This window comes from Saccoglossus kowalevskii, chromosome 11 (assembly GCF_978046115.1).
Source record: "Saccoglossus kowalevskii chromosome 11, keSacKowa6.1, whole genome shotgun sequence".
In the NCBI taxonomy this organism is placed as follows: domain Eukaryota; kingdom Metazoa; phylum Hemichordata; class Enteropneusta; family Harrimaniidae; genus Saccoglossus; species Saccoglossus kowalevskii.
The window spans coordinates 28,453,139-28,467,864 of record NC_140651.1 but is presented as its reverse complement, the minus strand read 5'-3'; the positions used below and the strand labels follow the sequence as shown (position 1 = coordinate 28,467,864).

Sequence of the window (14,726 nt, the reverse complement as noted above, 5' to 3'; positions counted from 1 at the left end):
AATTATACAATTCCCCTCGTATTATATCTTTGTTATTTTCAATACTGGTAAGACACTATAAAACGTTTAGTATGTATACATTCAACGTTAAATATTGTACACACAAAATCACAGAAATGTGCAAAGTTAGAGTACATGTTTTAGTAATATTCTTTACTATTGTAACCATAAAATTACACATAATTATGTAAAATGGAATATCATCACACACATTTGCGTTTATTTTGTACCGATGAACGAACTACCCTTATGAGATATTTATTATCAGCACACTTCCCTTTTTGCACACGACACCCTGTTACTGGCTCGCGAGCTGTCGTCTGAATATCTGGACAGCCTATGACGTAGGCGATAACTGCAAATTCGTAGAATTGACGAGTCAATAAACAGGGAGTGCCGGTAATGTGACCGTCTTTCATAAGCATTGTACAATTTAGTCACACAAGTAACCTGTGATTGGTTCAACTATCTGAGCTAATACGAGTATGGCTAGTTACTCTTACAAGGAAAGACATTTCAACTACGAACGAGGGATTGCACATTTGTGCGTTGAGAGGTTCATGGTCGTCTTATATGACGACATTCTGCCGTTGTACGAAAGACTCAGCCAGGAATCACGTGAACAGATCACGTCCCTTACGATAGAGGTTAGTCTGTGTGCTTAGAATAACGAACGCCAGTCCCTCAATATGCGACCGACAAATGTTGTTCATATACTATTTATTATCGATAATATCTGTTTGTCATCAATCTACGTGAACGAATCAGCAATTATATTATCAACCTTGTTTCTGTCCCACTGCATCGCACCCCCCCCCGTCAGAATTATTTTTAGCAGCCTCCGGGAACACCAGTTATGAATGTAGGTAATTGTTTATTGATTTAAACAGAATATGTCCATATAACACAAAAATACAAATTTTATTAACAATTATGAGCCAACCCTTCCCGTCGTGATTTGTGATGCATAATCAGGCCTCACATACGTTTAATTAAGTATATACGTTGGTAATTTAGAACGCTAGTTTGTTAGGAATCGTAAACAAGCATTTTTATTGCCAATTAACAAACAAGTATGAGACAAAAACACGAACAATTATAAACTTTAATGTGGGAAAGTGCACAACAATGTTGGAATGTACACTGACACAACTCTGTGTTTTTTTATTCTTACTAGTTTTTACGAAGTCTACAATTCGCTCTGGAGAATCAGAAAAAAGAAGTATCAGATAACAGGCTGCTTCACGATGCTTTACAGAAATTTGAATCACATTTAGACAATTTGACAGACGAACAGCGAAACTTCCCGAGACATCCATATTTACTGATGCTAGAGATGGTGAGTCTTTGAAATAAAAATAATAGAGACACGCCCACTTTAAAGTCAATCATATCAAAAATGTACCAATAGCGTGCGTTGTCGAGAACGTTAACATTTAGTTGAGTGTCAAAACCAACAGTAGAGGTTATGGTGCATGAGATTTGTATATAGATGTCACAATACGATACACAATGTACCTTTCTTACTTTGTAATTGAATTACTATTGTGTGAGGCAATAGTGATACATCAGAAAATTCACGGTTCAGAAAAATATCATTGGCACATTATCAAATTTACGATCAAATATTGGTGACTGGTCCATATACCCTGTTACCTGTAGTCAATGACTGTCCATTATTTCTCATGTTTGTTATGTGGATTTTTTAGCTGTTCTTATTAATAAATTAAAAAGATTGAGCAATATTTGGAATGCTAGTTCGTGTTTAAAATGTATACATGTTCTTCAACACGAAATTATCTCCCAGAATGTTGCTATTATTATCATTTATAAATACTGTAAAAATACTGTCATGTAGAAATTCGAAATTCGTTAAATTTCCGAGTTGCCTGCACAACGACTACATTCGTGTCGGGGGGGGGGGGTTGTTAATGACATTCGAGCAAATAGGACGACAAATCAGAGAGCTGTGATTTAATCAATGATATTTCAGCAGTGAATGAGAAATGTTATGTTATGGTGTAATGGGGTTTTCATAACACTATAATGCAAAATCTTTGCAATTATTCACTGGTATTTATTCACAACAATTGTTTATGACATGTTGGTATACTTTCAGATCGGTTTGTTACATGGGTTTTCTGACTGTGATGAGATTGTTCTGTCAAGACTACTATACTATCACGAGAAACTTAAGCCGTGCGAACCAGGACAGCGTGACAGCAACAATATTCTCGAATCAACCACCATTTGCCAAGCAAAGATAGACGTTCATAAAATTGTCTCATGGGGTGGCAGTGTTCCCTGTAAGGGTCTAAAAAAGCCATATATCGATGCAATGCTGACACGTGGTGTATTTCATCCGGACATTACAAAGACAATAGAGGACGAAGGATATCTTAAAGTGAAACTTGATTCAACTTGGAAAATTCGTTCTACGGCCTATCAGTTAAAATCTGTGTTGGATAATACACGACTAAAACATGGCAAATTTCCTGGCGTGCTACTTATACCTCCATGCAAGCAATGTAAAAAAAAGTACCCTACAGTAAAGTATCACCCTGCTGCCGAAAAATATGGTCCTACACCTCGGCCATTCGGAACCTGTGCTGAAAATTATGCGTTCAGTCAATTAATAAACAAAACAGGAGCAATTCATCCATCTATCATTCGTACATCTACATCTTGACCTCAAAAAGTTTTTCCCCTAAATTTTCCTGGTTGAAAGTTTTTGCTGTTATTGCAACTAATTTACACATTAATCTTAAAAGACAATCCAAAGACATTATAATATTCCAAATAATCCTCTCATTACAGCTACATGTCAGAATCCCAAACAACAGTGATTATAAAGATTGATCAACACATTTCCAGAACCGGAGTGCAACATTGTTTTTATAACGCACCATTTACCACTATCAGTTAATAATTACAACACAACCCAGTGTTAAAGCTGTATTACACAAATCATTCCAATCTTACCATAGTAAACAAAACACTCATACAGCTTAATGGATTAGGCTCGTTATAATTTCGTGCCATGCCGGTTACTTTGAGTTGTTTTATTTATACTACTCGAATGTACATTACATTGTTTAGAGGACAGCTTTTAGAAAACAGCTTTGTTTTTATGGATGTTTTAAATCGTCGCGTCGAGTTTTCATTAGTAAAGAATAACGTTCAAGTGCAAGAAATCGTCTGGAATATGAGGTCGTAGGCCGAGATATTTCGTGGGAAATAACTTTATGTTTGAAAAATAAACTCTGCTTCAGTCTCCTTGTGTTCTCGTGTCTTCTCAGTAGAGGGCAGCTTTTAGAAGACAGCTCTGTTTTTATGGACGTTTTAAATATATAGTCGTTTTTTAAGTAAAGAATAACGTTCAAATGCGAGGAAGCTTTTGCGATATGAGGTCGCAGGCCGAGACATTTCGTGGAAAAAGGCTACATGTTTGCAAAATAAACGCTGCTTCAGTAGAGGGCGCAGTAAGTTCAGGATAAATGTGTTCACTAAAACGTTTTGTTGTGATTTGATATAAGCTCAATTTGACGAACTCGGCAAGATAAACTTAACATATTATTGTGAACTCAATTAAAGTATCTTGGATAATTTTAGAAGCACGTCTTTTTTTTAATTGTTGTAAATTATTTAAATCGTTATAGTCAGGAAATGTGTTTGAATTTTCGTATGTTCATTACACACGTTGTATACGTCGCATGAGACCCACTTCGAACAGGAAGTGTTGCAGGAGATTATGAACAATAAGTATTACTACTATTACTAATTATTTTAATTATGGTGTTATTTGGGGAACGATTCATTAGGGTAAAGATGCAGGTTCGTGGGCACTTGGGAGTGAACATTTTGTTTGCTTTTTATTATCCAAACAGTCTTGGCTATAGACTGTTAAAATTTTGTAGAATTGTGAATATTAGAACATACTCAAAAAACGATTTTAAAATATAGATAACAGGTGCAAACATTCTCTCTTTTAAATGCTTAGCAAGATTTAGCAAGGCTGTACATAAATAATAAAAAAGTAACTTGGTGAACAAAAAAATGACGGGATCTCCATATTATGCACTTTATTTAACTTTTGACAAAACGATAATACATTTAAATTTGAAAGTGTTACATCCATTGTAATTATGAGCATTGGCAAACTTCTTACTGAGTGATATGTTATGCAAATTAGCACTTATCTCTGCTCCTTTTTAGTGCACATCCCAGAACCAGAAAAAATAGCTCCTACACGCTTTGACCTTTTGTTTTGAAATTTTCACAAATGATTGACAATGTGTTTATCTTCAAAACGCCGTCGGGGCATTGTTTTTGGTTAAACAGTGTTACAACAATCGTACAGACGACTAGTTTGGGTATTAATTTATGCATAAACTTGAAGTAGTGAAATTTGAGCTGCTGCCCTGCAAAATTGACAACGGGTAGACAATTTTTAAGACAGCACTTTCTTCATAGTAAACAGATGTACCCATAAACCAATTTTGACATGAAACAGAAGCATGGTTTAGGAGCTAATTTTTTTAAATCACTTTTGACCAAAAAAAGCACATTTTTGTGCATATTTCAAACTACAGTGTCCATAAAAAAATACTAGCAAAATTTTAAAACTCGTACAACAAGCTTTCCGAAAATATATAGTTTTGTGGACAAGGGAGGTCACCTTGGTTTCCTAATTAACTAATTAAAATACCTGTCAGGTAAACTGCATCTCTACCTTAAATATATTCCAGGTCAACTATTCAGATGTTTGCATTTTAGAAGGTCATGGGGACATAAGTCACTGAGATGACTTTTAAGAAAATAATAAGCATATGAACAAATTAGGCTTATTAATGTTTGGTTACTTTAAGGGGACATACACGAAGACAAAATCATGACAATCGAGACTCCTCTCATTATTGTTATTTGATGTTAGAGGTTAGTTTTATTATGATCGATTGGAATGAAAACATGTAACGCGAATTCAAATCCCTTATTCGGCCCTATATCCCGGAGTCGGCCCCATATCCCTTATTGTGCCCCACATCCCTTATTAGGCCCCATATCCCTTATTAGGTCCCATGTCCCGGAGTAGGTCCCATATCCCTTATTATTCCCCACACCCCGGAGTAGGGCCAAACATACCAAATATCATTCAAGGCCAGGACGTCACAGAAACTTGTTAAATATGAATTATGGACGAAAACATACACTTTTTTTATTTTTGTTGTTCCATACTTCATGTTTCAGACCTAAAATCGGATTATTATTTATCATGAACCCAAAATATGCACCTTCATTTTCGCCATCTGAATGGGGTTCAACGCACAGCCGATCAGAAAAGCAGCGATATTCAACACTTTCAGATTTGAAGGTATATAGATTTACATATTTAACATGTGGAAATCTATGGTTCATTAACAATATAATTTCAACAAATATCGGCAATACTGTATTGAGATCGACATGAACATCGTATTATATAGTAAATACATTGTATTGTTTGCACTCAAACTTAAACATAGGTACACACTGGGAAATTGTATTACAAATCTCAAATTAGGTTGGGTAATGTAAGATTATTTCAGATATTCATTAGATTTAAAACACCCATGAATTGTCACTGAATTGAATAGAAAATTGGCCAATGAAGGAACACGTTTCTTTGACGCAATAAGTTCATGTGTTACAACCCAAAGAATTCGTTATTTTCGACGCTCTCATTATTTATATGAACATGGTTTTATTTAGATATAAGTAATAAAATATAACTGAAATATGAATATTACAAATTAAACGTGTGTGCAATTAGCATATTTATGGCCTCAACGTATCAGACATATTTTCAGTATATGTGTTCACAGAAGATTTACGTCAGTATTTCTAGGGTATAGACATATATTATTAGCTGGAAAAATCAATGCAATGGAAATAGAGGTTCCACTTCAGATCAATGACAAGGGTCGACGAGAAAATCGGCGAAGTAACTGATTTGTTGTATTTCTTCCATTTCTTCACCCGTCAACGAATCTAAAATCAAAGTAACACATATACGTTATTCAGGATGTAAATATATTTCAATAGCTCCTGTAACAGCTTTGGGTGTCACAGAGAGGTCAACTCATTTGTCATTGTTTATAAGTTACTTATTAGTATTGTTTGAGTTGTAAGTGATGAACATATCACAAGAAGGGGGGCAATCACATTGTAATATTAATTGTTACCTATCGCACATCAAGCATATCACGTGAATCCATGTCAAAATATGCCTCCCGGTCATGTTATATTGTCTTTGTTTGCTGAATAATATGTACATTGCAATGAGTGGACACTGAGTACACTGAATCATGGGATACTAGGGGCTGTCACGGAATGATATATGATGGTTAAAGTACGGCTACGAGAACGTTAACGATTAACGAGTTGCCGTACATTAATGAAGTAATACTGCGAATTTGACGAGTTTTAAGCGCTTTTTTTTCATCCCTGTCGCGGGTTGTGTGTTGTCACCGTTTATGTGTGTTACTTATGTAAGGAAGGACAATGGGTCAATGATGTGTTGACACCAGCTCGTTAGTCTGACAATCGTGCTCCTGCTTACCAATTTTAAATGAAAAGAACGTTGTGCTCTTCACTTGAAACTAGTAAACGGATACTGCTTTGACATTTTGAAATAAGAAAGAGTACTTTCTAAGAGGGTCGGCAAGGGATATTTTCGTAAGCTGTAATCAATTGTGTTTATTTTCATAATAATTTAATAAATAAAAAAACGTAAAATCGTAGACAGGGGCAAGGGGTAAAATGTAATCAGCTATTTTATTCGTCCGTAATTTGTTTGAAAAATCTTATTTTTGTAAGCGTATAAAGCATTTTCCACATTAAATGTCGAAATTCGTACGCAATTTCCAGTTTTGATTTTTAAACACAAATTATCAAACATAAAATAAAAATGTAATTAGGAATTTGGTTTATCTGTAAAGTGTAAAAACCTATTTTTTACTGTAAATGGAATTTTCGTTTTATTTCCAGTAAAAACGTAAATGCCTTTTTATTTTACCTGTACCAGCTACCACCCCCTTGCCCCCTCTTCTAAGTACGAACAGAAATCGTCCGCTATGGAAAGTCAGCAGAATGTTGGAACAATAGTTAAGAAGAGCCTAATGTTTCTAAATATTAATAAAATAGTAGTATATCACCTCAGTTGTTTAGGTATTTTTATTTTAATTTAAGTATTTTGATGTTACACCTGCATTGATGAACAACAGTATTGCAATAATTGTAACCATTGGCAACGTATTATATAAGTTTGACAACAATAATGTGACTCACCAGTATCATTCGGTAATTCTTCAAAAGCTGATCCTTTGGATATCTGTAAATATTCCACCTTATCGCGATTTTTTTGGAAAGAAAAAATATACGGTCAATTAAAAATGAGTTTGCTAACTTTAAATCAAATAGACGTTGTGAATAAATTTGAGAATTTGTAATTCTCTTTGACAGTGTTATATTCTAAAAACGATTTTTGTGAAGTATTTGTTTATTTATAGCTTATATGCGTCCATGTCCCTAGAGACGACAACTGTGAATAACTTCTCACGTGACATGATACTATACACTAAGGTCACATATCAGTGTCACCTTCACCATGGGTTACAGATATATATTTGTTTATGTAATGTAACCTCATTCAGAAAATGTTCGCAATATTTTGAACAAAAAGCTCGAGTATTTTTAGATGTAAACTCCCAATAATGTGTGAACCCTATTACATTCGATGAAATATCATATAATCTGGTATTTGTCATGGTTAAATTAAAACACATGTAAATAATCTGGAGTAACGTGAATTTTTGTCCTACCTCGTCGTCATAGTTGGCAACACATTGCCGACTCTTTTCCTTGTCTAAATAACCGTAATAGTCATAATATTCATCAGTTTCAAGACCGTCAGCGAAATATTTTTCGATATTTTCCCCTACAACACGTAGTATTGTGTCTTCAGCTTTGTAAACATTACCGATATCGTCAACCACGATGTAGTTATCCGAGCCAATGCGATCAAGGTAGCCCACCATATGGAGCGGTTTACCAACGTATACTTTCTCAAATTCCCATTGTAAGACCTCCAGGGCGTCCGGTAAACCGGGATGAATAAGCAAAGTTCTTTGTCCGACCTGTATCTGTTGATTCATATTGTCTGTAATTATTTTGCGGAAAGCTGCACTCGAAGGTAAAGCGTCTGAAAGCAATTTAGCGAATGTTTCACCATCGGCTACCTTAGGTGAACTCTTGTTATGTTCCTGTGACTGTTTTGTCTCGATTTGAGGGTGTGTTGTAAGTAATATACCTGACTGCATGGGATTCATTGTCTCGTGTCGAAATATCGGTGGCGTTAATGGTTGACAGTCACCAACAACGGTGTCAGTTTTCAGCTCTCTGTGCCATGACTGTAATTCCGTTCGTTTTGGGAATATTTTTGAATGCATCGGAAACATATCGTGTGGTGTAATGGGTGGCGTTTCAGGTGCACAGTCGGTACACAGGTCGTCATTGTCAGCGGAGGATTCAGACTTCCACTCCGCCATTACACCGTATGTGTTTTCAGATCGGAGATCTACCTGAAGCAAGGAAAACACAAAACAGTTCCGATTATTTTCAATAGTTCTGCGTATTTATGACGATATACAGAAACGTCACTATAAAAAGAGCATTAGAGACACACAGACATGTTAATATAACAAATACTAAACAGTTACGTTTTAATGACGACACGTCACACGTCAAGCCTGGCAAATATCATTTTGTATATCTATTGCCTAACAGCGAAAATCACTAATATATAACACTAACTTTACAAAAAGGATTTCAATATGCTTACCACAGTGTCTTTCGATACTGTACCCTGGGTACTGTACAAACGAAGATCGAACTATTGAGCACACGGCGCGATTTTTACATACGCGCATGCGCTTTCAACTATCAAGATGACTCTGATCAGAGGTATACTGGAAACTAAACGAGACAATTGAAATTCCCTGAAATATGTTGTCATCGTGATAATTTCGTAGTATATTGGCAATCACGTGATCACGAGGTCAACACATTACTATAGAATGGGAACTATCGAATGATACACTGAGAATGAACCAGACCTTTCAAGCCAGAGCAGCGCAGTACGGGGTGCAAACTGCTGTATGTGTTAATAAGTTCATACATGTACTACACACCGATATTTTACCATTACTACCAGTTTGTGCAGCTCGCGGCGACGTGAAATTACAATCAGAACTGACTGTTTTAGTTCATGAGGTGAGTTGATACACACGACATATGTAATACAATTGTATCAACGTGTATACACAATATATTGATTTGCAATTACTGTCAAATATTGCATCTTTGGTAATGTTTAACCAAATTATTTGTTTATCTACTGACATCAGACATGATCTCATGTAAAGCAACGTTCTAATTATATTGTGTCACCATTATTTTGACGCATTGATTGATGGTCAATCTAACCAGGCGACACTTCTTTTTAAACTAAAGTGTAATATTTCAATTTTGTTTCTCTCAAAACTCTGTTTTAAAATTTAATTTTATACGGGACCCAAGCCCGAAGGACTAAGCCCTTATTGTTCTCGTCCATTTTTTCTTTCTTCCTTCCTACTTGCTTCCGTAATTTTTTTTCGCCAAGTGTTTAAGAAAACCGCTGAACGGAATAGTCAGAAAGTCCCCATAATTATTGTCCCCATTGTGAACTGCTGGATAAGACTTTAAAATTTGTATTGGCCATTTGGTTCACCAACAATATTGGATTGTAATTGAAATTGAATGAAACCAGAAGTCGCTGTTTGACAACTTTCTGAGGGTCTAGGCGATCAGATTTGTTATGGCATATAGAAAAACTCGTGTGTGATAGATATCAGCAATAAAATTCTAAACGTAAACTTCAACTTTTTCCTCCATGTTTGTTCTCCAAAAAAACGAGGAAAAAAAACCGCTTGAAAATCTTCTTCTTCAGAACCACCAAGCAAAATGCTCTCATATATAGTATTTAGCTTCTATATATAAAGCACATTTATGTTTGAAAAAATTGTTATGATTTGTCACGTGGTTTGACCGCTATTTTGGATTTCTTTTAAACAGGAAGTTTTTTTTTCACTCAAGCCACAATGTGACCATCTTCTTATCTGCTACATTGCAGCTCTCTAATAAACTCTTTCAAAATTGGCTAACAGTTTGGTTATGTGTTGCTCACAGGTGCTTCACAACATATCTGTCCATAGTTTCATATGAGAAAAATAATATAATTTAAATCAGTCACGTGGTTTGGCCGCCATCTTGGATTTTAGGTAAAAATGACCAAATGGACATTTGTTTCCCAAAGGTGCTTCAACCTATCAACTAGTTATATTGTATATAACATGTCTGGCCATACCTCCATATAAGAAAAATCAAAAAAAAATCAAAAAAATCAATGAGTCTCATGGTTTGGCCGCCATCTTCGGTATCGTGCATTTACATGTGTAGTACTGGTCTGATTAGGTTCTGATTTTGTTTGTGCATTTTACACTTGAGATACATTCTTTCACCAGAATGGCACACATGGCTAGGTCATGTGACTGGGCGCCCATGGGATGTAACTAACATAATAGATGGCCGTATACGATCATGTAACCTGATTAATATGCATAAGCACATGACTCACTTTGCATTCTGAAAACCATATCTCGATAACCAAACCAAGTAAAACCAATAGAACAAACAGCGTTTCGACTTTATGGTACAGATCATTCAAACTACCCTAATGTCAATTGAGTGACCATAAACCATGGAACATGTCTGATATTTTAGGCCCGCTGACGCCGCTTGTGGCTTTAATTGCACTTCTTTTGTATTTCCGTAAAAGGGTGGTCGTGGCGATGCGCATGTGCAACATTTGTGTTGATAAACATTGATTTTCCCATAATATTTTTCAAAATGTAAAGAGAATTCGATATATTGCCGACAATACAAACTTTAATGCATATTAAATGTTATATTTACATACCACTGTCTGTTTGTTCGATATGGGTGTGAGATCATTAGGATAATATCTGTTTACCTTCATAATAGGTGCTGCTAAATTATACATAGAACGTATTGTCAAGTATACAATGTGCGGAAAGGTTAAAGGATGTGTCAGTGTCATGTTAAGCAACAAGTATGTTATATTTAAAAGGAATATTTGTGGCTGCAAGATATCCTTAGTATTTTTAAAAATTATATGAATTTTACAAACCGTATTTTCTGTTTCTGTTACCAGCTTCTACGGAGTTTGCAGTTAGCAGTGAACTATTATGGCCGTCAAGTCCCGCCATTACTTGCTAATGCCATTCGGACGTTACGATGCAGAATTGATATGAATAAGCCTGTGCCACGACCTCCGTATACCTTACTGATAGAAATGGTTGGTATTATGTTCAATATTAGGGGTTAAACGGAAAACGGTGGAAGAGTCATTGTCAAATACATAATAAATGTGACCATCTCATATTTCTATGAAATATGCTGACTTAGCCGCTCAATAGTGCATGAACAATTTATGATTAAAATATCTAACAACTAGTGTTTTCTAGGTAAAAAAATGAAAACTGCATCATGATTGTGATGCTTTAACTACCTTTTATAATTGCAGCTTTGATTGTAATAAAACAATTTTCACGATTCTAAAATAATATATAATGGAAGAATCTATCTATTACCAATCGCTTTAATTCATCAACAGTACTCAGTATATTGGGTTGTTCATTAATAAGTTAAAATTGATGGTTCTACCATATGTTGCTGGTACATTGCAAAGAACGACGCACACGTAAATGAAACAGTAAAGTCGGTCTGTTTTTCTAATTTGAATTACAAATGGTAGTGAAAAGACATTCTTAAATTATTTGTCACGACAATCCCCATTCTGTGACTCCGTGTGTCATTATAATGATTTGTAAATGAGGTAAATCATCTGCTATTTCTCGTCAGGTACAACTTTTCCATGGTGATGACGAGCACACAATCTTATCAAAGTTGCAGCAGTACCAGAATAAGCTTAAGCTGAGTGATAATCAAAACAACATGCTAGTGGCAAGAACAGTATGCAAAGCAACACTGAGGAAACGCAACATATCATTTTGGGGTGGTAATGCCATTGGATACGGCAATTTTGCACTTCGTCGTGTTTTCATTGATGGATTGGTAGCAAATTGGTTTCATCCAGCAGTCGCCGAAGTTGTTAGAACTGAAGGAAACACCATTGTCGGTTTTCAGCGACGTAGGTCAGTTACATCCATGGCATACCAGATTGATGACATCGGCAGAGATAGAGTGGGTGATAACCGTGCAAGACACTATATTAATGGCATCTTCATGAAATCGCCATGTTTGGTTTGCAAACGCATATACCCCACTGTCAGTTTCATTCCAACTGATCCAGATGATGACAAAACATATCCTTATGGAAACTGTGCTGAGAACTATGCCATAAGTCGTTTACTCAGATCAAATAATGTGATAGCATTTCCCAGAGTCATGATTAATCCCCAAGCATAATTATGATGCACATGTAGAGGCATTTAGTGATGTAATATTTCAAACCATGGGAGGAGAAATTGGACATATATTTTGACAATGGATATTTTACGTTAGTCAACTGTGTTTGGTTTGGTTTGGTTCATCATCTACATTTGTATTCTTAAAACCTTCATTTGTATTCGTAAAATCTCCATTTGTATTAGTAAAACCTTCATTTGTATTCGTAAAATCTCCATTTGTATTCTTAAAACCTTCATTTGTATTCGTAAAATCTCCATTTGTATTCTTAAAACCTTCATTTGTATTAGTAAAACCTTCATTTGTATTCGTAAAATCTGCATTTGTATTTGTAAAATCTCCATTTGTATTTGTAAAATCTCCATTTGTATTCTTAAAACCTTCATTTGTATTCGTAAAATCTCCATTTGTATTCTTAAAACCTTCATTTGTATTAGTAAAACCTTCATTTGTATTCGTAAAATCTGCATTTGTATTCTTAAAACCTTCATTTGTATTAGTAAAACCTTCATTTGTATTCGTAAAATCTGCATTTGTATTTGTAAAATCTGCATTTGTATTCTTAAAACCTTCATTTGTATTAGTAAAACCTTCATTTGTATTTGTAAAATCTCCATTTGTATTCTTAAAACCTTCATTTGTATTCGTAAAATCTCCATTTGTATTCTTAAAACCTTCATTTGTATTAGTAAAACCTTCATTTGTATTCGTAAAATCTGCATTTGTATTTGTAAAATCTGCATTTGTATTTGTAAAATCTCCATTTGTATTTGTAAAATCCCATTTGTATTTGTAAAATCTCCATTTGTATTCTTAAAACTTTCATTTGTATTTGTAAAATCCCATTTGTATTCGTAAAATCTCCATTTGTATTTGTAAAACCTTCATTGACTATATATCTTTGCTCGTCAATAGAGGGCGCAAATTTTAAAAATTCTTATCACTTACCGTAAGTAAAGTCATTCATTCACCAATTTTAGCACGGATTCCTTCATGGCTGATCTACATTATCCTAACTACTGGAAGTATATTTGAGGTGTTAATAATCATTTAGTTCATGGCTGCCAAACATACATACTTTACCTTGATTTTCATAAGACATTTGATAGAGTAACTCGCAATACATCAATATATCATTTATGGCTTGCGTCGTTATTTGATGTCATGGTTACTCAGTTATGTGAATAACCGTAGCCAAATAATGCTATCATGTCACACTGGCTCCCTGTTATATCTGCCGTTACTCCCCGTGGTCCAGTCTTGGAACTTTTCTACTAAACATTAATGATTTGCCACCAGTGCTCAGCAAAAAACTAAAATTGCTTAATTTGCAGATGATGCAAACACATTCAAATCCATTACAAAAGCTACCATGGCTTGGAGTGATGAGTCGGGGGTGCAATTTAATGCAAACAATGTAAAATTATCAATTCTTATTACCAATTGGTAAAAACGTTTCACTATTTGAGGGAAATTGTAATATGAATAACATTAGAATTAGAACTACCATGCTTTATGAAAAGTGTCACGTTGTTTGTATTTGTTTTCGTATTTTATGCATTGATAATTATAACATTTTGTATTGCAATTTTTAAATATTATGTCGATTTTACAATTAAAATCGATATCAAACTTAAAAGCATCGGAATGCAATTATACATTTGTAATTTTACTATTTTAAAAATAGATTTACATTTGCAATCTTAATTTTAGTTTTGAAAATTTACATTTGTAATTTCATTTCAATTTCAAACACGTTCTTGATTTCCTTTGCCCAATAGTGTTGATTGTAGTCGGCAATGATAGTTTTAATCGTCGTACAAAGTTTTAAAAAGCTACGGTTGTCTTACCCACATATATATTGCCAGAAAATCATACGAGTTCGACTTACAACGCTGAGAAATAGTGTAACAAGTTAGTAGATTTGATTAGAAATTTCACCAAGTTGTTGTACGATTGAATCCCTAGTTAGAAGTTTGAAAACAACACTCACATGTCGAGTGGAAGCCCTATATTATCAGATATTCATTCGAACTGGGTGGATAATGATACTAAATAGCGTACAAAGTTGTGTAAAGTGATTTCAAAATTACTAGATTTGTTTTGGAATTTGAAGTGGTTGTCTTTTCGAAACAAATAGT

General features: G+C 34.7%; 3 protein-coding genes across 3 annotated transcripts; 2 read left to right on the top strand and 1 right to left on the bottom strand.

Annotated features, from left to right (window-relative positions):
• Positions 1-370: 370 nt before the first annotated feature.
• On the top strand, positions 371-4,057 carry LOC100374158 (uncharacterized). Its single transcript, XM_002732553.4, has 3 exons — positions 371-647; positions 1,178-1,339; positions 2,120-4,057. Exons 1-3 carry the CDS (start codon positions 486-488, stop codon positions 2,687-2,689), a joined length of 894 nt encoding a protein of 297 aa, XP_002732599.2. The 5' UTR covers positions 371-485; the 3' UTR covers positions 2,690-4,057.
• An 856-nt stretch (positions 4,058-4,913) lies between these two features.
• LOC102801629 (uncharacterized) lies at positions 4,914-8,960 on the bottom strand. Its single transcript, XM_006813790.3, has 4 exons — positions 8,879-8,960; positions 7,860-8,614; positions 7,327-7,384; positions 4,914-6,027 (listed from the first exon to the last, which is right to left on the bottom strand). The coding sequence occupies exons 2-4, from the start codon at positions 8,583-8,585 to the stop codon at positions 5,948-5,950; spliced, it is 864 nt and encodes a 287-aa protein (XP_006813853.2). The 5' UTR covers positions 8,586-8,614; positions 8,879-8,960; the 3' UTR covers positions 4,914-5,947.
• A 181-nt stretch (positions 8,961-9,141) lies between these two features.
• On the top strand, positions 9,142-13,725 carry LOC146736610 (uncharacterized). The gene is made up of 3 exons (XM_085505339.1): positions 9,142-9,309; positions 11,309-11,452; positions 12,019-13,725. The coding sequence occupies exons 1-3, from the start codon at positions 9,142-9,144 to the stop codon at positions 12,583-12,585; spliced, it is 879 nt and encodes a 292-aa protein (XP_085361465.1). The 3' UTR covers positions 12,586-13,725.
• Positions 13,726-14,726: the final 1,001 nt, after the last annotated feature.